This window comes from Anabas testudineus, chromosome 8 (assembly GCF_900324465.2).
Source record: "Anabas testudineus chromosome 8, fAnaTes1.2, whole genome shotgun sequence".
In the NCBI taxonomy this organism is placed as follows: Eukaryota; Metazoa; Chordata; class Actinopteri; order Anabantiformes; family Anabantidae; genus Anabas; species Anabas testudineus.
In genome coordinates this window covers 18470783-18495407 of record NC_046617.1, presented here as the reverse complement: position 1 = coordinate 18495407, position 24625 = coordinate 18470783, and the positions used below count along the sequence as shown (strand labels likewise).

Here is a 24625-nt window from a genome sequence, read left to right as displayed (position 1 = left end):
TGATGGATGACATCTCACAAAGAAAATCTGGCGAGTTACAGCCACAGGTGTGAGAAAGAGAGTCGGCCATGCTGTGCTACGAACGCAGGTCCTGGTGGGAAAATCCCTACCTCCAGTCAAGAACCTGCTCCCCCCTCCTCATCCTCCTCTTCCTTCTCTTCCTCCTCCTTTTCCTTTCTCTTTAGAAACCAAACACTTCACAACATGGACATAAAACAAAATATTTTTTGACGTTTACAGACACAGTAAAATTAACACTGATGGAAAAGATGAATACAGAAAACTGTGTTTTCCTTTACGTGGTCTACAGATGTTATCACTGCCTCAGATCATCACAACTGACGCATATTTTGACTCAGGCGCAATAAACTTTAACTTTTGAACTGTAATGAAAAGTGATAGCAACTTAAGTTTAGATTAACAACCATACAGTATTTTAGGTGTAATTCATTGCATTGGTATCGTAAGTCTATTGTTGCTCCATACAGCCAGTGGCCTTGGCTAAACATGCGAATATGAAACACAGTGTAAATATAGATTCATAGCTCATACTGTTTCCTCCATCGACTGTTGTTAGAAAAACAATGGCATCCTATTATTCACTGGGCCATGATTGAACTAGAAGAAAAGCCTTTACTAAACCGAGGGAGCATTTGTCATGTAGCTAGAGAACAGCGGCGTTTGAGAAAATGTGACGGTCGGTCTTAAATGGCTTCATTCAAAAACAATATGGACGTGTAGTAGTTTTTATTCTTTCCTTATTCTTTTATGTTCTTCACCTTTCAAGTGCTTTTTCCCACAGTAAAAACGTTCTCGCTCTTTTCCCCGACACAATAACACTATAAGTAAGGTGGCTGATATAGAGTTTGAACATTCAGAGACACCGCGGGGGCATTGTTCACAAATGTCCCCAAAACACGAGCGACCGTCAAAGGTCAGGAGTCTGAGAATAACTCCTGTGATATTTAGAAACACCTTTTGTTTCCTGACAGCCTACAGCAGCCAGCAGTGATGCTGAGGTAATAAGAGGAGTCAGTTGGCATCACAATTATCGCTGTGACCTCTGCAGTGAAAAGGCCTGTTATGCAATGAGCTGAATTTAGAGTTAGAGTTGACTTTGCTTAAAGTTTCTTTTGTTTGACATGAATGAAAAATACTAACAAAAGTTCACCTCCGTAACTGTAAAAACTACAATCAGCAAGTAAAAAACGCTCTGTGCTAGTTTATTTAGTCAGGGTGGAGCTGCTAATGTGTTAATCTGGCAGGTACAGTATGTAACTGAGCAGATGGAGAATAACATTTCCCTGACCCCACCAGAACTGAACACTCATATAGTAGAAGTACACAGAGTAGAAGTACACAGAGCAGAAGTACACAGAGTAGAAATACTTTAAAACTTGACTTAATGAACTTAGTATAAAAAACTAAAATCAGATATTAACGATTAAAACCACCCAGGACCTGACCCAGGCTGAGGAATATATGCTCACATGATTCACGACACAGGAAACAGTGCTCAGAGCTGCTGCGTCTTTGTGCGCAGACTATCCCCGGTTCTCCAGACAGGGGGCGAGAGAGGGACCCAGCAGAGCAGCAGCAGACTCCACCACCTCCTCTGCCGCTGCGTAATCAGGCAGGTCCAGGGCTGAAGCGCACTGAGCCACACAGCGCTTTGCATGTTGATAAGACTCCTTGGAAGAAGTTGACTGCAAACTACCACCGTCCTGACCTGCGACGCTGTTTCAGCCACTCAGGGTTTGAGCTGGACTTTTGGAACGAACACGGTTAAAGAAATAAGTCGTTTGACTGCTGGAAAAAACAAGTGGATTTTTAATTTACTACAACTTTAAAGAAATCGGGACATCTTTGGAATAATTTGAACTTCACCTGCTTTTCGAGTCTCCTGGATTGTGCGTCCTGCGAAGTTCGGACCTCTGTGCTTTAGAAATGTCGTTACGTCTTCTGTTGATTACATTTATTGCGCCCCGCTTGGGTTGATAACCCGACAGCGCACAGTTACGCGCAAGACAAGGTGGACTAGACCTGAAAAGGGAAGACTGAAGTGTGTGAGTTCAAATTTGGAAGTTTCTTATTTATTCAGCACGTTGGAGTTTTTCTGTCACTTGGGTGCCGCTGGTCGACCACGGGCGCGCTCCCCTCCACCTCCACCTTCTCCTCCGTCTTCTTTGGATACCTCTGCTGCAGAGACGACCGTGGGCACTGACCGTTTACGCGCGCACGGTTCCGCAGGGCGAGCCGCTGTCCCCCCACGCGCAGTGCTGAGGAGAGAGGGACTCTCGCGCTTCCATAAATGCCCGGTCCGTCGAAGAGGCTCGAGGCTGGGCTGGAAGATGCGCTCGTGGGTACAGCTGCTGCTCGTGGTGCTGGCGGCGTGTCTGTGGTTTGGCGTAGCCGAGGTGAGTCTGCGTCAATCACAGCTCAACACACTTTGTACCAACGCAACACATTTTATTTTATTCCTACTTTAACTGTTTGAGAACGGGCGCGCACACCTACATCACAATCAAAGCCGGGTGATTTTATGACTTCAGAATTAGTGCACCTGCTTCAGCCCACTCTCTGAACACAAACCAGCCTTTTGCTTATTGCTTAGTGCGGAAAATAACAGTTATTCCTCCCATTGACTGGCGCTGTGAATGGATGCCCAGGGGCAGACACATGCAGAGGTCGCCCTTTGTGGGTGATGAGCCAGGAAACAGGGACTGCCATGATATGCTCTTTTACAGCTGGATGCTCCACGTGGTGAACTGAGGCATTCATGGATGCAGCTCCAGATGTTGAGCATGGCCATAAATCAGCCATCATGTTTCATGACGATGAGACAGCATGGTCCTAACGCTGATGCCAAGAGAATAGAAACATCTGGAAGAGGAGAGGCGGATTAGCACAAAACAGTTTTACATTTATATCTGAAAGTCAAGACTTTCTAGAGACCTTCATTAGAGAGAACCAGTTTTGTACAGCGTCTCCAGTTTTCTATTATAAACTAAATGAAATTAGCTGACAATGGTGAAATGTGGAGACCGAGCAGATGAACGACGTCTGCTGAGGTCAAACAGGAAGCCAAAACCCAACTAAAGGTCTTGTCTGGGTCAAGTGAGGTTAAACGATAACTGACATTGTTATGTCCACTGACCTTCTGTGCTGATGACGGCAGATATGAAGTCTATAGAAGACAGCGATTTTATCAGCCTCTCTGCCTCCTCTCAGATAGAATTGGTCTTTCTGTACCCTGGCAATTCATCACCACAATGAACTGAGCCAGTGTCAGTCACTAAAGAACGAGGAGTTTAAACACTCACAGATTAGAAGTCAGTCATGGTGAGCGCACAGTGAAACCAGTCACAGAACAGGGCACGACCCTTTAAGACTAGATTCATCCAGTCGATGAAGTGGTATGGTGGCTGCTGCATGAACAACAACAGTAAGAACAAACAGTCCTCAATCAAATAAATCCATCCGATGTTACATACGGTTTGATTCCTCCCATCACCACGACTGGGTCACATAAAGCTGTGATGGATGACTTTAAATTCCTGTCATCAACCCATCTTTTCTTTTATGGCTTCTGTAGGTACCACATGTAAGAGAAACTCAGACTTGACAGGTCAAGTGGTTTAGAGGGAGACTTACAAAAGCTTTGAGGTCTACAACCAGGAATTCCCCATGTTGCAGTGCCACAGCTGTGGGCTCAGTCACATTATAATGTTATTTTAAAAGAAGATTATGACAAGAGAATGGGTTTCAAACACATATACTGCTGAGAGGGAGTGATAACATATGAAGACACGCTCTCAAAGAGGAGGCCAGACGTTTGCTTTTATCTAACACAAACTCGTTATGCACTTAATTGCATAAGACACCTCCGAGGGATTAAGTTAAGTCCCATTTATTCACAGATTCCATTATTGCGCACGTGTGAGCAGAGTTTCAGTGTCTACATGTGAAAGCTAACATGTGTGCTGTGGCTGCTGCGCCGGCAGCAAACTCAACCCCCTAATTATGTACGATTAGATGTTCCCTCTCATCCTCGGCCCGCTGCAGCCGCTGCCTGTACCTGGGTTTTCTCAATGTGCCCGACAGGCCTTCAGGGGACGGGAGCTTGCTTCAGGTGGTAAAATCTGTGTTAAGTCAAAATGTGGATATGATGTAGATAGTACATCAAACACAATCATTTCAATCATACTGTGAAGAATAGAGATTATTGCACTTCACTGCACAGTGTAGGGAACAGTTTCTAAGAAGTGGTGCTGCACAGAGTCTCCTGTGTTGTTGTGGATTAGCAGTAGGCCACCAGCATCATGATGCCTGATTCAACATCTGCTGTCTTTGCTTCATCAGCAGAAGCTAATTATTTGAATCAGGGAGCTCCAGATGCAGCTGGATGGTGAATCTCTGCATCAGGCTGACTCAGCCTTTGGTGTTTTTGGCTTTGAGGAGCTTCTTAACGGAGAGATGACATAAGACACAAAACTTGACATATGTCTTCTTTATAATTTTGTGAAGGGAGTGGGAACTCCTTAGTATCATTTATCAGAGATACTAAACATTATAAATATGAGTTTACATATCCTGTCAGTCTGTGCAGAATAAATCTATTTACATCTGGTTTGTTTAATATTTCCTGCTCAGACACAACTCGTCACGACAGCAGGCACCACTGTGAACAAAGGCACACGGCCTATTATTAACATCAGACACAATTAGCCGAGCAGGCAGGTTTGCTCCATAGGCAAAGGGAGGAAACGATCGTGATGAGTCGTCCGAGGTATCGGCAGCTCTGTAAAATAGTCGTACAGCAGGAACTCCCTGCTGGATCATGAAAAGCCGACCAACAATAGGCCGAGTCGGTATCATAGTGAATGAGCAGGGTGAGAACACATGTTCACGTCTGTTGGCTGCTTCCTTTGGCTGAAATCGTTTTTCTGTCAGGACTCATTTATTCCTCAGAAGTGGAATCACACACACGGGGCTCGACTGAAAAATCGTCTGTATTATAAAAAAGATACAAGAGCAACCTTTCCCATATTGGATATTATTTAATGTATGCCATTTAGATAGATTACGTTTGCTCCTTTCAGATCATTGTCTTTGGTTCCATCTCACTGAAGCAAATGAAGCACAACCAGCACATTTAAACTGATGTGAGGGAGAGTCTCGAGCCACGTCTGATCCTTATCCATTTGAACACGTCTTTTATTCATCCTTTATCCTTCTCTTTTTCAGATTCACCTCCCTTCTCCCCTCTTCTCTGTATCACTCCTTCCCCCACTTCCTGGCTCCTTCCTGACTCCTTTGACCCCTAAATGTTAGCAGATGAGAAGACACAACGCCAATAGTCATTCACCCTCCTCTTAGTGACCATTGTGTGTCTGCTTTAGTTAATACTCCTGCCCCCCTCCCTCCCTCAGCTCTCCTGCGCATTAATGACCAGGGGGGTTAAACCCACAGTCACTTCATAGAAGGACAATGTAGAGCTCTTGCTTGGTTTTTGGGACGGTTGTATTGAAATATTTGGTCAAATTAAATGTTGTGAAAGGATAAGTTCTGTGTCATCTTAACCTTTTGTTATCAACAAATCCCATTATGGACACAAAACCTCATATTATTTATACCCACATACCAAAAACCTGCACTGTCAAAACACAGAGTTAGTGTGGACAGTCCCTACAGCTCCAAATTCAAAGAAACTGCTGTGTCTTCTTCTTCATAACCATGATTAAGGATGGTTCAGAGTGATGTGCATTATGTTATTTCTTTGCTCTCTCATTTAATCTATATATACCTGTGTGTTTCAGGGGGACCGTCTGCCAGCAGCCCTGGTGGAGCTGGTTAGAAACAGCCCCATCGCTTCCATAGAAGACCTTCAGCTGCTGTTGCTCTCTGACTCCGTAGGTAAAGATCAGAGCGTTTTAATATTACTGAAACTAGTTTACTGAATATTAACAGTAAAATGTGTGTAACAAATGCAAAGATGAACAAAAAAACTAACGCAACAATTAGAAGTTACTTTTCTACCCTAATTGTGATTAGTAAACATCAGCCGTAATAAAACTGACTCAGACAAACAAAACAGGAGAATACGAGCCCCGAGAAACACACGCACACACGCAACTACACAAATGTGTATTTGTGTGTTACCTAAACTCGGTGTTGCTCTCAGTTTCTTGCTCTGTGCATTAACTAGCCATCAGGTCATGTCATCTTCTGCACCCACATTTACACACCAGCATGAGCTTATGTCTGCACATCTCCCCACATGCAGAGGGCGCTAAAAAGTCTTAGATTAAAACAAGAACCGCTTGACTCAAGCTGTTCATGAAGCAGTTGTTTGTACAGTTAAAATGTTTTATTTGTCTATTTCTCTGTCTCAGATGAGGAAGATGGGAACTCTGCAGCCAATGGAGGTCACAGACTACCAAGGAGCCTAAGTGAGTGAGCTGATGCCCCTTTTACTTCTGTTTGTGATGATATACAGAGTGACAGGTGGTTGTAGTGCCGACACGCAGGATTCCTGATTTTCCTCATAAGTGTAGATGTCCTCCATTCTCATTAGCACTTGCCGTGTGTTCAATCAGCCTTCCTGGGGGGAGATTAATGTGAGAAGTATGGTTTTAGTGACACAGAATAACCTTTTTGCCTATCATGATGAAGCAGATGTCTACATTAGTTGACATCAGTCTACAACAGTCTGGGTGACTTTGCTGGATGTCCTCCAGCATGCAGAGATACTAATGGCTCTACATTAATCCTCATGTAAACCATGCCCAATGGTTTTTATATGTCAACTCAGGAGGACCACAGCATTAATACTGAAGATTATGTCTGTGCAATAATCAACAAACTGATTAGGATGAGTTGTGGCATTGCTCCTTTTATGAGCAATAATAATGCATGAGTTTTACATCACATTCTGCCTACTCAGTAAAAACACATCAATGAGTAATGTAGGTTAAATAGAAAGTAATTAGGCCTGTCACATTTGATGCTCATGTCCGAGCAACTTGGGAAGCTTTCGACTTCTATATGAGGAGAAACATGCATTTAATTTGTTTCCTTATACTTGGTGTAAAAAGGCAAATACACAAATGACGGGTTGGTCTTAGTGGTCAAACAGATGCATTCACAATCCAATATGATCTGAATGCTAGTACAGAGTACAAATTCTAATACTAAGAGTCACACTCATATCTCGTTCCTCAGACGCTCAGCCAGCCCAGCAGGCTCTGTGTAAAGTTCGTACTGAGGTGGTCGAGGTCACCAGGGCCATGTTGGACCGCAGCAATGCTAACTTTATGTTGTGGCCGCCCTGCGTCGAAGTGCAGCGCTGCTCTGGCTGCTGCAACACCAAGAGCCTACAGTGTGTCCCTGTGGTCACACACACCAGATACCTGCAGGTAAATAAGCCAAATATACACACGTAACGTGAATATTCAAACTCATCCAGAACATCCCATCCAATGGATTCTCGTGTCTTCCTCTTCACATCTCCAGGTCATGAAGATTGAATACATAAATAAAAGACCTGCCTATGCTAAAGCTGTGGTGTCTGTGGTGGATCACGTGGAGTGCAGATGTCAGCCTGCCCCAGCGCCCAGGAGAAAATCGTTGCGTCGACAGCACAGCCACCAGCACAGAAACCAGACGCTCAGCCAAGGACACGGGCAGGGACAGGTAGAATACACAGCTTCCTGTATATTCTATTGGTTACTTGATTGATGTCAAACATCCTGTGACATTAGACTGATCAACATTTCTGCCTTTTTCTTTTTCTGTGTGAGCTGATATTTGTTAACTGTACATAGATAAATAAGTTGTAGACGGACTTTACTAAATTTTGCTTTTTTTGTCAAAGGTAAAGTTGCACTCTAAGGATGAGCTCCATCAGTGGGATGAGCTGAAGCAGAACCAGAGGCCCCACCTGGAGGATCTCCTGGATCAGCACTGGAGCTCCAGAGGAGACACCTTCCCGCCTGGAGAAGGCTTCAGTCTGCCTGGGGAGGAGCCATCTCAGTCCGGAGAGGCTGTTCGTCACAGTCCACACTGGGCACATAACTCCACCAGGCTCCACGGGACTAAAGAGCAAACTGGGAATCCAGAAAGGAAGGACGGCAACAAAACCGTTTTCTCAGACAACGAATTGGTGGAAGGTGGGGATGGGTTACTGCCCAACAGCAGCGAGGGGAGAGTTACTGAGGAAGACAGGGGCAAGGACGAAGGCACACAGACTCACAGTCTAGAAGACAATTCAGAGTTTTCAGTGGGTGATACGTGGGATGTCTCTCAGCCCGTTACTCAGAGTCCTCAAGCCAAGTTCAGTCCTGCTCAGGAAACCGTTAGCGAGAGAGCTGGGAGCAGGTTCCGACCCACCAAAGAGCCAAATCCAGATCCTCGAAATCAGGCGAGACGGAGACATAACGAGACTCCAGAGGAAGAGAGGATTTTACAGATAGAGGAGACAAAACTCGAGGAGGAGAGAAAAGAGCTTCTCCTGCTTCACAAGAGGTTGGACGAAGAAAAGGAGCTACTGCGACAGCAGCAGATGAAACGAGACGAGGACGAAAGGCAGAAGGAAAAGGAGACGGACAGGCGACATCAGCTGCATGGAAAACACCATCAGCTGCAGCAAACAACAACACAGAGACCAGGTTTGGATCAATACAGACACAAGAACTGAATGGCTTCGTTCCCAGTTAGACTAAGATGAGATTAAATTAAATGAACACATTTTTCTTAAGAGTACTTTCACAATAAGATTTTATTTCAAATGTTCTGTAAAATCTTATCCACACAGAGACCACAACGTCTACGACCACCACACGACAGCCCTCCGCTCCGTCAGGCCACAAAGCTCCAGCTCGTCCAAGTCAAACGAGAAGAAGAATGAGGAAGAATCGGAAACGGATCAGCAAGGCAGCTATGAGAGCCATGCTAATGTAGAACTACAGGAACCCCAGGTGAGTGCTCTGAATGAATGTGGACTGTAAAACTGTGGATCACACTACGTAGCAAGTGTAAAGTGGTTCTCCTGTGTTTCCTCGTCAGGGCCACAACGTGAACTTGGTGTATTTGGTTGATAATCCAGAGGTGAAGCAGAGCGGCTCCGTTCATTGAAATATTTATTCCCTTGTCTGTAACCTGCTCGTCCTGTGAGATCGATCTCCTCAGTAACACTACTAATGACTGTCTGGTGAAACTGTAACTGCATCTGGAAGGAGGGAGCGAAGAAGATGGAATAGAAACAAAAGGTGGACCTGCTTTTTTTTCCTCTTGCCTGGGCGGGTGATGACGTAACAAGCGGCACCCAGAGACAAACTGCATGTGCACACAGTACATTTATTTGGAGGGGAACGGGGTTGGGGGGGACTGAAAACTGCATTGCTGCAGAAATGTGGAAACTAGTGCAATTTCCAAACTCTACTTGGAGCCTTGTTTTGATATCAACAGAGAGAAATTGCACTTATATCTCGACAGAACCGAGTCCTTGTGGGGTTTAAATGATAAAGTTTGTTGCTGAGAGACTTTTTTGTGATGATGACAGACTGGACTGTGGTGAATAAATCTGTGTTTTTGTAATTACTTAATCTTACAGACAATCAGTGGATCGCAACGACAACTAATGCTGACTAAAACGCATGATACCAGTCACACATGTAAGGCTCAGCGGTGACTATGTTAGGGAGAAAAAGATTTACCGTATCAAGGCCAGATATCATGTATTAGCTCCTTAAAGCAGTGATGGTCTCGCTTTAACCATATTTAATTATATTTAACTCATCACAAACACTGGAATTACTCAGAGGCGAATAGAGGACAAAAAGTTAATATTGCATTAGTGAGATTTCTTTTTCAAAGTCTCATCACAGGTGTGAAGAAGGTGCTATCTGAATACGAGGTGACCACGTTAACACCTGATTTTGCGTTTCTTATTTATTCTTCTTTGCCATTACTGTGGATTAACCCTCTGTACAAATACTGAAAACAAGTTGTCGTTGAGCTATTTACAAAAGAAGCAAAGGACGGGGGTGAGGGGTGCGGGTTCAAGCAGAAAGAGTCAAAGAGCATCATGGTATCATGCATCGTCAAAGCAAGTTTGTTTTGTATGATCATTGTGTGGTGTCGTCCACTTCTGTCATGCATCTCTGTGCTCATGTAGAAACATGTATCTGTTACGGTGTGTTTCATTCTCTCTTTGATAGAGAGATGTCGTTCTACTTTAGTTTTGTTAGAAACAAATCACAGTCCTTTCAGACTTTAGGAGGAGGGAAATAAAACACCAGTGTTCAACATGCTTCAATCTACTTCCCTGTATGTGTTGAATTCAGCTAAGTTACAGGAAACCAAAAGGGTTTAAACAAAAATCACTTGTTGCACGTGTAGTTATTGTCGTTTGTGTCCTTTATAATTTCCATTAGTAACAACACTTGATGCCATTTTTTATCCAAAAATCTATTGTCAGCCAAAACCCTTAAGTTATTGAAAAACCCGACTATAATGTTCTTTTTGTTTTTCAACTTACAACTGTTACTGATTTTGTCTGTTTTATTATAAGATATGATGGAACAAAGGAATGTTTGATAACTCTGCCACCTAATGCTATTTTCATATAGATATAAGAAGCTAATGTGCTTAAATCAACTTCTGCTTCTTGTTTTTATTCCACTTCACCATCTTTTGTTTTCAGACATGCGATTTTAAAGAAAATGTCCCTGAGCCGACAACAGTTGCCCCTCGACCTGAAGACTGAAGCTGCGTTCTGACCGATCTAACCTTTAAAAGACAAACCATTCTCGCTGATTTGAATAGAAGAACAAAAACGATTACCATGTGAAACATCTGGTTTTAACATGTCCGCACGTTAACATTAACGCTTCGGTTAGATTAAAGAATATGAGTGCAAACATCAATCACACGTACAGTAAGGTGAATATGAGTGGCATCACGTAGGACAGTAGGAGAATTGGTTAGTTATGTTTTGTAAGGGCAAAATGATCTATGGGTAACACAGACGTTGCATCCATTCATCCCTGACCCCCTGAAATGAAATTCTTCAGGATGTGACATCAGAAAAAAGCAACACAAACTAGTTCACAAACTGTGAATTAAGTTAAGTTTAGAAATTATGAACTGTGAACATGAGATCATTCATTTTAATCTGTGCAAACTGGAATTTAAGTGTGATCTTGTACAACACTGGTTAATACTAAACATAAAGTACAGCCGAGGCTCATGGGAATTAGTAGGTATGTCGTCAAAACCAGCACCAGACAAAAAGCACTGGACAAATATAAGATTAAACCTGTTGATGAAGTTGAACTTTGTCACTTCAGCCTGAGGTTTGTTTGCACCTGCAGTGGGGACAGTACAGCATCGTATATTCAGTAAGGGGTTTTATTTTGACACATGAGAAGGCACGGGGATAAACCCCGACAGTTTTTCTCTACCGTGAACTCTCTGACCTTCTTCTTATCTTTATTTTCGAAACCTGTTCCACAGACATCGTATGGCCTTCTCAAATCTGTTGCTTTACACCGTGTGTTAGTGCCACTGATGCCCAGTGAGGGTCGTTCAATCTGAAAACAGAGGCAGAAAAGAAAACTTTGGATTTGATATATTGTAGGTGAACTCTGGCACACACTCTCTTTATGACTTGTTTTTCACATTTACCCACTTGACTCTTGGCTGCAAAAACTCCCCAAGTCAGCAGCCAGCTGAATAACTACGTCTGGTAATTATGGAGTCAAGAAGTCATCTTCTCCCCTGTCTAAGTGAAATCATACGAGGAATGGCACTGAAGCATGATAAATGCTGTGTGCTCCTGTTTAAAATCACCTTTAGAGTGTGTCGGTGTCATTGTGATCATTTTAAGTTGAATCGGTTGAATAAATGACTGGATTTGATCTCATGTTAATCTCCTCTCCTCTGCTCAGTGTGTATTCAGGTAGCCATGCACTTCCTGAAACCCTACTGTCAGTCTCACACAGACATACTATTTCTAAACAGCAGGTCATCTCCAAATTCAGCATCGAGGTGGGATGCCTGTTTTTCCGCGGGTGTCCGAGCAGCTCCCCACCCCCTGCGGACTTCAAACACAGAACAGGGAAGAGATGTGCGTGGAGGCTTGTTGACTGTGGCATTAAAACACACACACACACAGAGGGGTCAACCACCATGACGCTGTGGGAGTGTGTGTGTGAGGGAGCAGAGACTGTGACTAAAGACACAGTCAGGAGGGTTATAGCTGAGTGACTGACCTAAGTCTAAAGAAGACAACCTCTGAAATAATAAACTATAGACCCATCATGGACAACTCCTCATTAAATGACCCATGACCAACAGAAGCTTTGAGCTAAGTAGTGGTCGAGGTTAGGTTAACATACATGTGGTGGACCTCTGGGACTCGTTTTTAATGGAACTATGCTCTATAACTTATCTCATTTGAAGAGGTGCTGTCGAAGCCTCCTGCGACACAGGCTCACAGAACAGCCCGGCAGTGGTGCAAAGATAACATTTTTTATTTTGTGGAGCTTCTCATTTATTGAGCATTGTGGAGATTAAGAGTGAAGCAGAGCTGTGTTAAAGAAAAGAGAGGAAGGGCTGGACACAGTAGGTTGCATTCAAATGGTTGATGTTATATTGTCTAGAGATAAGGCTTCTAATTGTCCATGTGCTCTGTGGACACGTGGAATCTTTACCAGAACTGTCCTGGATTCCCTGATGTACAGTAATGAGGAAACAGGAGAGCTTTAACAGGAGGTTACACAAGCATCCGTGTGCGGAGCCACACATTCCCTACACCTTCCAGCACTTTTATTTTCCTGTTTTTATGTATGACAAAGGACAGGGACATGCTGTACACAGATGACCACACTGCCGACATCAACGCTAACAATGGTGCTTTCTCACCTTTGTCCTGTGTCTGTTTTCTTTTATTTTGTCACTGATGAGGATCAAAATGAAACGCTCACTCACTCCCTGTGGTCACTGGGAGATTGAGGAATGTCGATATTTTTTAGGGAAGAGCATCAGAAAAAGCCAGGAATGGTGAAAAACACACACTAAACCACCTTCCATCATCATGATCCAGGCCAAGTAATGTCTTCAGTGACACTGTGGCTCCGAGTCTGTGTGGGTCAAACGGCTCCTCAGGCTCATCAGACAGGAAGTTGTACCTAGCGATGGTCTGGAAACACAGGAAGCGGATATCAGCGTGCCTGGAATTCCAGCATTGCTCTGCAGAAACGTAATGACCTTGTTCAAGCATAATGTGTTTATGGTATGTGTTACAGAAATGTGTGCATTGCAACCTCACACATGCAAACACACCACACACTATATGTAATACAAACCTGAAAGTGATGCTGCCCTGAAAACTGTTTACAAACCTGCTACGGCAGAAAGATGTGCAGATAAACAGAGCAATAAATTAGAAAATGCTGACAAAGTGTGTGTGTGTGTGTGTGTGTGAGAGAGAGGTGGTCCAACAACTGTGCACACAGTTCTGCAGGCACAATAAAATCCACTGTTTGATTTGGTGCTGAGATTCGCTGTGCAGAAATGTCTGAAGTGAAAATGATGAACACTTTACATGATAAGGTGAATCATAAGTTGCAAAAGAACAGGAACAAGCAAAAGGATTGATCCCTGAGGTCAGTTTGTTTTGATCTGCTGTAAATATGAAGAATAGAAAGCGAGTGCGTTACCACCTTATGTTTGAAATGGCTTTGCAAGTTGTGTAATTTTAAATCTGTGCGTGCACTTTAGTGAAAGAACAGAACAGACAAAGCAAAACACTAAATTATATTTGCAGTATATCAAAACTGTTTGATTATTGATTCAAGATTCAAGATTAAAAAAACTTTATTAATCCCAGAGGGAAACTTTCCTCATTACAGTTGTTCTCAACACAGACAGAAAGAAAAGGAACCACAATCAAGAAAGATCCACATCAACATAAATACACAGTAACATCAATGCAGCAAACTCAATATATGTACAGAATACCTGAGATGAATGAAAATGGCTTAATATTTATAGTCCAGAGTGGAATGACAGCAATTATAAGACATTGGTTGTCAGTTCCCAATTGGAATTGTTGATTATTGTACAAAAATGTAAAAAACTTAATCTAAAAATTGCATTGACCATAAAAAACAAATTCAAACCACAGTTGAAATGTATTTTTATAATGTGGTAAATAAGACAAATAGCTGCTTTATGATGGAGACACAGGGAGAACATGCAAACTCCACAATAAAAGGCACCCGGGTGACCTAAGTAATTTAATTCATTATATAAAGCTTCATTTATGTAATCACATTTGTTACAGTGAAAAGTGAAAAAACCTTTCTTCTCTGTAACTGGTTAGGAGTAAGATATCATCAGACCATCTTATACGAGCACTTATTCTGTGAGCTCAGGGCGATTGCTGGTATCTGCCTTCGGGCCAGCAGTGAGGAGTATAATATGTACTTAGATATTTCACATGTCAAAATTGAATTCACATTGACAGAACTAAAGTGCAGCAAACAATTCAAACCATTGCAGACTTAGATTATTTCACTCAGGTTACGGACGTTGGCCTGCAAGCACCACCGCTGCAGGCACATCCTCCCCTGAACTTAGCTTCAACATCAGTTTAACAGTGACAGCACTCAGTGAACTGAGTACCAGGTCACACAGCAGTCAGAGCACACTGCTGTGTAGATAACACACAGAACCGTTCGACAACATTCAGCAACATTTAGGCTACATCAAGGTCCCAACTCATAGGTTTGTGCAAACATGCATATTGTAGAAAGCAGCACAGAACATGGAAGTTAGCAAACACCGTTTTCCCATGAAACACAGTTTAGAAAGTCAATCTTATCTCCTAACATGTTGGAGAGACAAGATGTGTGAGGAGGTGATAAAAACAGACCACACGACACGGTTTTTAACACAGTGTGGTTAGATATTTACATCCTGTGAGTAACACACCCACAGATGTGGGAAATAGCACAGTCAGTAAAAGATAGTAAGTAAGATAATAATATTCTGGATGTTGAGCATCACAGAGTTGAGCGTTATAGCAGGGCTGTGTATTAGTTTATGATACATTATAATATGGAGGACATTTCTGAAAAATACCTGTAAATAAAGAATTATTACACCGCTGCCGTCAAATCCTCGCTTGCACCATAATCTACATCCACCCCTCTATCCTGATCTCAGGTCAGACCGGGTTAAAACAAGCAGGAAGGTTTTTTATAAACCACTTGTTCGTCTACCGTTGCAGGCTGCTTTCACTTAGGCTGTGGGAGGAAGCAGTACCCCGAGGCCTGCGTCTGCCCCCCTTGAGGCCAGGGGCTGAAAGGTCTTGAGGTGTAAGCTGGAGGTTGGGTCCTGCCGGTGAGCTCGCTGATGCCGGGCTGGACGTCCATCTCACCTGTCCACATCGAGGTGTCTGGACACTGAGGGTTCTGCTCAGGGCTGTCGTACATGTGTGTGTTCTTGTTGGCTTCGCTGTGAGATACGAGATCCTGTGTGGACCTGGACATGGTGCGACTGGGTAGACACACATACCCCTCTCCAAAAAGTGCAAAATTAACAGGGGAAGGGGAGTCATCCGGGGAGCTCTTATCTTCTTTGACTTCTCCTTCACTCTTTGAATCCGCTGACATATGGATGGGATGGGATTTCTGTGAGAGAGACAAAATGACTTTTAATTTTTAAACTGCCACATTATATGTGCTAAGGTGTGTGTAAATAAGAATCTTAGTTAGAATTAAGACCAGAAACAGAAGGAAGGCAACGAGCCTGTCTATCAACACTATTAAAGCTCATTCATTTAAATTCAGAGAAACTGGGAACACGACACATGGCCCTGGTTGTGGAGATGAGTAGCTGACCTGACAGAAGATGTAAGGTCCGCTGAAGCTCATGGAGGATGTGTCAGAGTGGTTAGCCTTCTCGGCAAGGGGGAGCAGGTTCTCTTCATTCCAGAAGCCCTCATCAGGCTCCAAACTGTTTTTGTCAGTGTCCTTTATTGGCCACAGTGAAACGTCTGAGGAGCTGCAGCGAGACAAAGAGCAGAAGGTGTCATCAGTAATTCACACAGGTGACTAAGTGCCTCCAAAGACTACACTGAATTCATTCTGTAGATGCACGTAGAGTGTTTTTTATCTATGATGGAAGAAGTTGTCTGGAGGTGTCAAGTTTGAAACATATTACCATGTGGACACAGTGTCGAAGTGCAGCACGTTGCAGATGGTGTCGTCGTCGTTCTGCATGAACGTCCCACTAGTGGCAGACTGAATCAAACAAACACACAATTATTCACACACCACACAATTTAAAGAGGAAAAATGATGCATTGTTTAATTAAAATATTTCACTTTTTCATTTCACAATTAGCCAGTCTCACCTTGAGCTCAGACAGAATTTTGCTTTTGCCTGGAGAAGGAACTGAGTCCACCCACAGGATTATCCTCCTGTAAACCATAGAAAGAGTTTCAAAAGGAAAAATACACATGAAAATACATTTATGTTAACAAATAAATGTGACTAAAATAATAACATAAAATAAATACTTTTTCCACTAGCATTATGAGGTTTTTATGGTTGTTCTCAATAAAGACATGAAAGATCAGAATTTGTTTTGTGGTGTTATTTTAGGCACATTATATATTTATTATTATATTTGTAAATACTCTTGACTTAGACAAAGATCAGATCATGTTTAATGACAAACTAATGTAGAAAAACACAACATCTTAAAAGGTTCACATACTTTTTCTGCCACTGTATCTGAATGATGACACATTATTTAATTGGTTTAACTTTACGCGTCTTGTTTTAACATAATATATAATATAAATAACAATAGAAATAAAATACCTTTGACAAGATGGAAAGCTGCAGTAGAATATGAGGAAGACTACTGCCACAAACACACTGATGAGGAAATACAGGAAGTTGGTGACGGACCAGGCTTCTGTCAGGGCTTAGAAAACATAAAATAAATCAAAATGATTCATGATAAATTATGCATAAGTCACGATTCCTGCTTGGTCCTGGCCCAGTCTGTTCTCTCTCTCTCTCTCTCACCTGGCCCGGCTCTTCCCGCCTTCATCACCTGATCAGCTCCACTTGTGTTCACCCTCAGCCCTCAGTTCCCCTCAGACTGTGCTGTTTCAGCTCCTTAGAACCCACTGTCCAGCAACAGTTCCTGACCTGCCTACTGTGCTACCAGACCCTGGACCTGAACCTGACCTTTCCTCTGTGCTCCATGTTGCCACCCAAGCCTTCTAAATAAAATCTGTATCTAACCTATTGTAGTGTTGAGTTGTCCTTGTAAACTGGTCGAGGTAACAACCCTCACAACATGATGATGACTTTTGAATAACTGGACACTTTCTCACAATATGTGAAATTAAATGTTTTATATATTTGAAGAAATTGTCAGGTCCAGAAGTATTTGAACTATGACAATCAATTTACACCACCGCAAAGGAAGTAGAAGTATTCAGTTACCCATATACAACTATTTATATGCACAATCCCCTATATTCACAGGCTCAAAGCTAATTGGACAAATGATGACAAGCAGTATTGTGCTCAGATGTGGTCTGTTCACTCATTATCCCACAAAATCAAGCACAAAACATCTTGACAGGAAAAGAGTGTTGACTTTGCATGTGTTCACTGGAACAATTAATATGGGGTCTGAAGAGTTGTCTATGCAAATGATGCAGGCGTAAAAAACGAGTTCTGGAATAAGATTCTCTGGACTGATTTATATCAGAATCAAAGACCTAGAAATGAGCAAAAGCTGAAGGCAGGAGCAGTAAAGACCTGGCAAAGCATCTCAGAACGTCAGCATTTGGTCATGTCCAGACTTCAGGCAGTCGTTGACCAGAATGTACTCTCATTCAAGTAATAAACACTTTAATTATGTTTGTAATTCCTAAATGATTAATCGACTGCTCGTGTGAAACCCTCTGAATTAAAGCTGAACATCTACGCTTTGTTACACTTGATTGCTTCATTTTAAATCTGTTGTTGAAGCTTAAAGATGCAACAATTGTCACTGTTCAAATACTTCTGGACCTGACTACAGTGTGTAGCTCTACAATACCTGTAGAATGAGAAGTCCAATTTTTAGGCTCAGTCCATTCAGAAGGGATCCCCTCATATGTGGAACCATATCCAGGATCAACCAGTGATCTGACTTTGACCTGATATTGCTGGGATGGAACCAGAGACTCTCCTGGGATGATCAGGTCCAATGTTGTTCTGTTCACATATGTAGAGCTTCCCTGCTGAAATAAAACATGTTTTGATCAATAGACACAATCAGATTGAAATAGTCAAAATAAAATTGAGATAAAAATACAGTGTTAGTTTCTTACTTCATCCTGTGTCATGTAGTAGCAGACCTGATAGTTCAGGTTTAAATTCATGTGTGGTTGAGTCCATTCCACCACCCAGTTGCCGTCTTTCTTTTTCACCTCTACCTGCTCTGGTTGCTTGGGTTTAACTGTGGATCAGAATATCAGTTTGTGGAATAAGTTAGATCTATGCTGCTTAAATAGTCTTGTCTTGTGGTAAAAATGAAACAGGAATGCAGTGGTGCAAGTCTAACACTAGGTGGGGACACTCAATCAGGCCACAGATGTTCTGCTCCCCATTTCTCCCTGCAGTTTTATTTCCCGTGTGTGTTTTTAAGTTGGTCTTGGACATTAACTCAGCTCCCCACTCGGGTCATAGCGATAATACTGTAAGCTGTGGCCTCGGTTTCGTAGCTACTCACTGTGTTGGAAGGCATCAAAAGTCTTGGAAATGTGTTTTGGTTGGAGCTCCAGCTTCAGATGTGCAGGGTCTGTAACATTCACTGAGCAGCTGTACGTCAGCACTGTCCCTCGGAGGTCAGAAGTGACGGTTGGGTTCACACAGCATCCCTCAAGCCTGGATGCAGGGATCAAAAAAGGGGGGATCAACCATAAATAGCTGATATGCGGACAGTTGAAATGTCCAACCAGGTGGTTTTGTCAGCATCACACTTGACTTACAACGGAGTCTGGTTGTGTTGACAGTTCAGCTGGTAGTAAATGAAGCGAGCCAGATCTCTGCTCACCTCCCAGCTGCACGTCACCTCTGTCTCTCCATCCAGCACACAGTGCAATCTGGGAGGCTGTCCAGTGTCTGAGGGCAGGGAGGGACAGAGAGAAAGTTAGAGCTATAAGAACAGCAGCTGTAAAGCTTATTAAAAAAATGGAAAGAGAATGAAAATTAGAAATGTGAGGGCAGGAGATAAGAGGCAAGGTCTAAACTGGACCCTAGTTAAGCAAAATGTTCTAGTTTAATGTGCAGGCTACATGTTTTTTGGAAATGTTAGAAGTGACGCTAATTTGTACACATATAGCAGATCATTCACACATTTGTTGTTGCATCATTTAAAACCTAAACTACCGTCTTCACTCTTCCAGGTCACCACCGGGGTCCAGTCGCTCCACTTGCCCACACTGGCCCGGGTCCTCGCTTTGGCTTCGTACCTTTGACCTGGAAGCAGCGATTGCTTCTCTAGTTTCAGTCTGGTGTTGGTGACGTCCACGGTCTGCAGACAGAACGAAAATAGGTGTGATGAAGATATGAGATAATGTGATCAGAAGTACTGTGACCACCACATTCACACATTTGTGCCTCATGCTGCTTTCATGTCACATTGTCTTTTCTGAAATTATGAGAAGTTGAGGGGGGAAAACATTCACAGCAGACTTGTGATTCTGAGTCAGATATTGGGAATTTCTGACACTGATAATATTTCACACTTGGTGCATGTGCGACAGGCATGACAGACAAAAAGCACAGTGGGAAATTATATTAGAAACAATCAAGCTAATGACATGATGCATGTAGAGTACACAGGCTCACACCTTTAAACACAGTGTGAGATGAACAGGGTGAAGGTTAAGCTTTCCTTGTTTTCTCTCTTATGTTAATGCAGCAAAAATGCAACCTGTATTTTTTCACCCCAGGGTTCAAAGTGTAGAGTGAGTAGACGATTTTGAATAAGATTTGATCCAATGAGTTCACAGGTTGCACTTGATTTCCTGTAAGAGGAACTACAGCTCATGTCATTTATACAACAGCTACTGCTTTCAGTATTAATGCTGCAGTATGTAAAGTACAGCAACTTTTTCTGAACTACAATTGCACAAGTGTCCTTTTTTAGCTTTCTTTAGTTGAAGTGAAACATTTCAGAGGATTAGGGATTTCGAAGAAGCCACATCTTGATTTCAAAATGACATACACTGAGCTATTTGTTAAAGAGTGCGCTTTGTGATGCTCACTTTCCAGTTGTCCTGCGTGTCTGTCCTGTAGCTGAGCTGGTACGTGAGGTTTTTGTTCAGGGATGAGGAGGAAGGGTAAGGGCTGGACCAGCTGATCCATCTGCCCCCATCGGCTGCATCATGCGTGGACAGGTCCACTGGTGGGCGTGCTCTCACTGGTCAACACAAATACAGAAACACCTCCAGCATTCGAAGTAATCACACAACAGAAACCGCACATTATAAATATCATTGTCCAATTTGTTCTGATTAGCATGATTCATGTCCCCATACACAGATGTCCGACTGTGGAAACTCACAGTGTTGAGAGAGGTGCACAGCTCCATGTGCAGCAGACGAGCAAACGGCCGGAGTCTCATTATTGAGGAAGAAGAAGGTGTGTTTTATGCCAATAGCCAATGAAAGGGGTTTTATTTTACACTGGACAGTCCCATATAGCTCACACAACTCCCTGCAGGGACATGGACACTGAGTTATGAGACAGAAAAACAAAAGAGCTACTGTTCATCTCTGGTCTTCTCTGCTGCCTTTACCTGCCATTTTTAGTCTTGAGCCAAAGCTGCAATGTTGTATTTTCTTTCCACTGGCAGTAGATGTAGGACTGATAGTCGTTATAGCACTCTAAGGATTCCAGCAACGGCGACACTGAGAAGAGAGGAACATGTGTACTTCCTAGGGAATTTCTTGTATTTGCTTTTGGCAAGTAAATGTGCAGAGCTGTGAAAGAAACATTCAGATCTTTTCAAAGAAAAGGCGGAATAAAGAAGCCGTAAGTGGAAGTCTGGTATTCAAAGTCCATGCAAGTAAATCTGCAACTTAAAACTACTTAAAGTAGCACCAATACAAATCTTAAAGTACTTGTGCATTGTTTTCCCAACATTATTTGCAGTCAGAGTTGTTAATGCAGATGTCCTAACAGCATTTTAATTTTGGACAATTTAATTATCAAAACTAATTTACACGTCTTGTACTCATCTCTGTAAACGTGAAAGCAAAAGTCATGTCGCTGCATCATGAAACCTTTTTTTCTTCTGAGATTCAGAGAAGATAACGCTTTTTTCACCTGAATGATTCATGTTTTGGAAATTAAAGTTCGATCACTGTAATCATTCCTTATATTTAGACTGTATACACATTTATGTTGTGTTTTCCCCACACATCCATGTTTAGCTGAGCAAAGATCCAACTTATAATCTGCAAATATTCCAGATCATTTTTTAATGATAGTTTTCCCTAAAAAATTCCAGTCATACCAGGTAAACACTGCAGAGACCTACCGTTATGTGCGCTGCTGCTCTCATGGAAGGAGCAGTTATCTGGATCCAAGGAGAGCGCCAGACAATGGTGCACTGACCAAAGCACAAGCCACAAGAGATGCGTCATTTCTGGGGACAGGGTGGGCTGTGAGCCAGCGTTTTTCTGAGTATGCCTCAGGAAATTCACTTAACTGTGTGTGTTCACATCATCAAGACGTCTGTGTGGTCTGAATGATCAGAGAGAGAGAGAGAGAGAGAGAGACAGAGAGAGAGAGAGAGAGAGTTCATTTACTAGAAATAATGAAGAAATGACTCATGACCACATTACTAGCACTTGCTTCCGCTTTAAGTGTCTGCTTGTTGTGGGTTGTCCGCCTGCCTCTTATCTCTCTTGTTCACATGTGATAGACCCTGATAAAAAAAAAAAAACAACAACACATACTGCCACATGGGGATCGCTCACGTCAACAAAAGCCACCAGATACTGATAACAGGTACTGATGAGTACTGTTACCTGTGTGTACAGTGCACATCACGGCACTAAGAGTTCACTGTGCCTGTGTCTTTAAAAGTGCAGCATTTATTAGAAAAGGGAATTTTTCATGTCAGTGTGTGAAGTGGTGAAGCCTGAAACTGGCTAGATTAAGTTTCAAAGGGGTGTTTGGTGGAGATAAGGAAATCCTAGAGTGCTGATACAAACACAGACCTCTGAAAAAGTTCATTCATATTAGCCAAAAGTTAATGGACCCTAAAAGTCTGTTAGTGATCTTGGTGTTTTTATTCCATTACTAAGTTTTTATAAAGGTATAAATGACTTTTTTGATAAAATAAATAAATAAATAAATAAATAAATATGAGAATCCATCCTGTGCTAAATGTCACATACATTTGCATTAATTTATGCTACTTATAATAAAACTACATTCTATTAATAGAAAAATCTGTATAATTCTGAAGGCAATTAATGATATCTGCAGAATAACATTATCAATTGTCATTTCTTTATTGAATAGCAAATATTTAAATTTCTTCAATAAAATTTTTTTTATGTGTTTTTTTTACTTTGTACCTTAAATATATTTATAATACTCCATTCATTTTAATATTTATTTAATATTTAAAGCTAAAAACATGCAGATTTCCACTGTTCTTAAAATATATTTAAATAATAAGTGAAATATGTAATTTTATATAATAAAAAAATATTCATTCAAAAAGTGATTCAAAAAAGAAAGAAAAAGGTGTGAAAATTTCAAGACAGTAACTCAAAGGGGATTTTAAGGGTTTGTCAGGCTCAACAGATTCCACTTCTGCCTTTTAGCGGCTGTTTACAGTAGTGGGTTTGTGGGGAAAACCCAGTCAGGAGAATGTGGGAATCCAATACTCACTCTGAAACCAAATTATTTTCTGAACCTGTTATTGTCTTCAGTGCAGTACGTCACACAGCAGAGCGACAGGTAAGACGGTGATGTAAAATCACACACACAGAACCAAAACAAGCACAAGCATGGAAAGTTTGCAAGTAAAGTAAATGTCTGAGACTACACAGAGACCTTTTCTTTTTTAATCATCTTCAGTTCGTCCACATTAGTCACATAGACGCATTTCTTTTCATTGTTTTGCACAAATCATCATGGGGAGTGTCCAGTTGTTACAAAATTCTTTGGTTATGAAAATTCCTTGTAAATCATGTGGTATCTTGAGTCACAGGGTGTCAGCAAGCAGGATTTCACATCACCATTCATCAACTTGAGTCATGTCATCATCACCTCCCATGAAGTCCAAACCTGTTCTCACATACCGATTGTTGTGTTTGCTGAATTAGAGCTGTCCTACGTGCATCATATGTTCAATCTCAAGCCGTGGGATGAAAGAGTTAAGATAAAGACTCTACACGTGAGCAGGATGACACAAGTTTCACCCCATACAGTAATTAATGATTTGTGGAGCAGTTCACAAAGTCACAGAGGAAATCTCTCACTTACCTGCCTCATCTGATGAAAACTGCTTGGCTTTTGTCCGTGTGTCCGTCTGTCACAGTCACGTCCTTCTTGTCATCCAGCTCCTTATGAACACTGCTGAGAACTCTGTGGGAGTTTCCTCTGTGTTGAGCTCTGTTTCCTCTTTCTGTCCACACTGATACTTGAGGCTATTTTCACTTTAAAGTATCATCAGCGATTCTTTGCAGCCTGCGAAATGCTACACCTTCTGATTGTGACAGATGTTTGGTGTCATCAACTGAACAGATACACCCATATCATTAGCCTGAAAGCACATGAAGCATTTCTGGGTTTGTGAGTCTGTCTTTGACATAGTTCCTTTGAATATTGTACATAGAATATGGAAAAACAACGCGCACAACTTAAAAACCTGCAGTTTTGACCCACTCTGGCCTCTACCTTTAGAGCTTACATTACAGTTCAAAGGCAAAATTAACTGCTCTCAGTTGGTTTCACCATGTTTCTACTCGGGTTCCCTCAATAAAGACAAGTATCAGTGATTAATCAACCACAGTTTTTGAGATAAATGCATACTTACACATTTCCTTTTCTCACACTCTTCCTCAAGAAGCTATAACATTGCTGTTACAACTAGATAAGTTCAGGATGTTAACACAACATTGTGACTTATTCATTTATAAGAGCTGCACCTCCTGAAACTGTGTAGTGAAACATACCTGACATTTTCCCACAAATGACTTCAAACAGCCCACAGAACAGAGCTGTGCTGATGTCAGTCATAGGTGGGTGTTTTAACTTCCAGCAACGCATGTTTAGATTGGATTAGATTATGGTTAGATTATGGTTAGATTAGATTAGATAAGATTATGGTTAGATTAGATTAGATTAGATTAGATTAGATTAGATTATGATAAGAATTAGATTAGATTAGATTAGATTATGATAAGAATTACATTAGATTAGATTAGATTAGATTAGATTAGATAATGATGAGAATTAGATTAGATTAGATTAGATTAGATTAGATTAGATTAGAATAGATTGTGGTTAGATC

General features: G+C 41.8%; 2 protein-coding genes across 4 annotated transcripts; one reads left to right on the top strand and one right to left on the bottom strand.

Moving 5' to 3' along the window:
- Window positions 1-1639: 1639 nt before the first annotated feature.
- On the top strand, window positions 1640-10659 carry pdgfbb (platelet-derived growth factor beta polypeptide b). Its single transcript, XM_026356285.1, has 8 exons — window positions 1640-2417; window positions 5820-5916; window positions 6396-6452; window positions 7225-7418; window positions 7516-7695; window positions 7877-8669; window positions 8816-8978; window positions 9067-10659. Exons 1-7 carry the CDS (start codon window positions 2352-2354, stop codon window positions 8959-8961), a joined length of 1533 nt encoding a protein of 510 aa, XP_026212070.1. The 5' UTR covers window positions 1640-2351; the 3' UTR covers window positions 8962-8978; window positions 9067-10659.
- A 3314-nt stretch (window positions 10660-13973) lies between these two features.
- csf2rb (colony stimulating factor 2 receptor subunit beta) lies at window positions 13974-24421 on the bottom strand. Of its 3 annotated transcripts, none has more exons than XM_026353690.1 (15): window positions 23596-24421; window positions 21632-21837; window positions 20888-20999; window positions 20654-20805; window positions 20355-20509; window positions 19474-19618; window positions 19074-19206; window positions 18815-18969; window positions 18414-18541; window positions 18140-18320; window positions 16900-17005; window positions 16427-16493; window positions 16234-16313; window positions 15912-16074; window positions 13974-15701 (listed from the first exon to the last, which is right to left on the bottom strand). In XM_026353690.1, exons 2-15 carry the CDS (start codon window positions 21735-21737, stop codon window positions 15306-15308), a joined length of 2079 nt encoding a protein of 692 aa, XP_026209475.1. In that variant the 5' UTR covers window positions 21738-21837; window positions 23596-24421; the 3' UTR covers window positions 13974-15305. The 3 variants fall into 3 exon arrangements, with proteins under 3 accessions (XP_026209475.1, XP_026209466.1, XP_026209458.1); XM_026353681.1 differs by having other exon boundaries at window positions 13975-15701; window positions 18140-18323; window positions 23600-24420; XM_026353673.2 differs by having other exon boundaries at window positions 13975-15701; window positions 18140-18323; window positions 23596-24419.
- Between the last annotated feature and the right edge of the window lie 204 nt (window positions 24422-24625).

Coding starts and splice junctions, on each gene's coding strand:
- pdgfbb (XM_026356285.1), top strand. CDS start 2,352: ATGCGCTCGTGGGTACAGCTGCTGCTCGTGGTGCTGGCGGCGTGTCTG. Junction 6,453..7,224: donor CAGACTACCAAGGAGCCTAA/GTGAGTGAGCTG, acceptor CTCGTTCCTCAG/ACGCTCAGCCAGCCCAGCAG. Junction 8,670..8,815: donor AACAACAACACAGAGACCAG/GTTTGGATCAAT, acceptor TTATCCACACAG/AGACCACAACGTCTACGACC.
- csf2rb (XM_026353681.1), bottom strand. CDS start 21,737: ATGACGCATCTCTTGTGGCTTGTGCTTTGGTCAGTGCACCATTGTCTG. Junction 21,000..21,631: donor GAGCAGCAGCGCACATAACG/GTAGGTCTCTGC, acceptor CTCTCTTCTCAG/TGTCGCCGTTGCTGGAATCC. Junction 16,314..16,426: donor AAATTCTGTCTGAGCTCAAG/GTGAGACTGGCT, acceptor TGTTTGATTCAG/TCTGCCACTAGTGGGACGTT.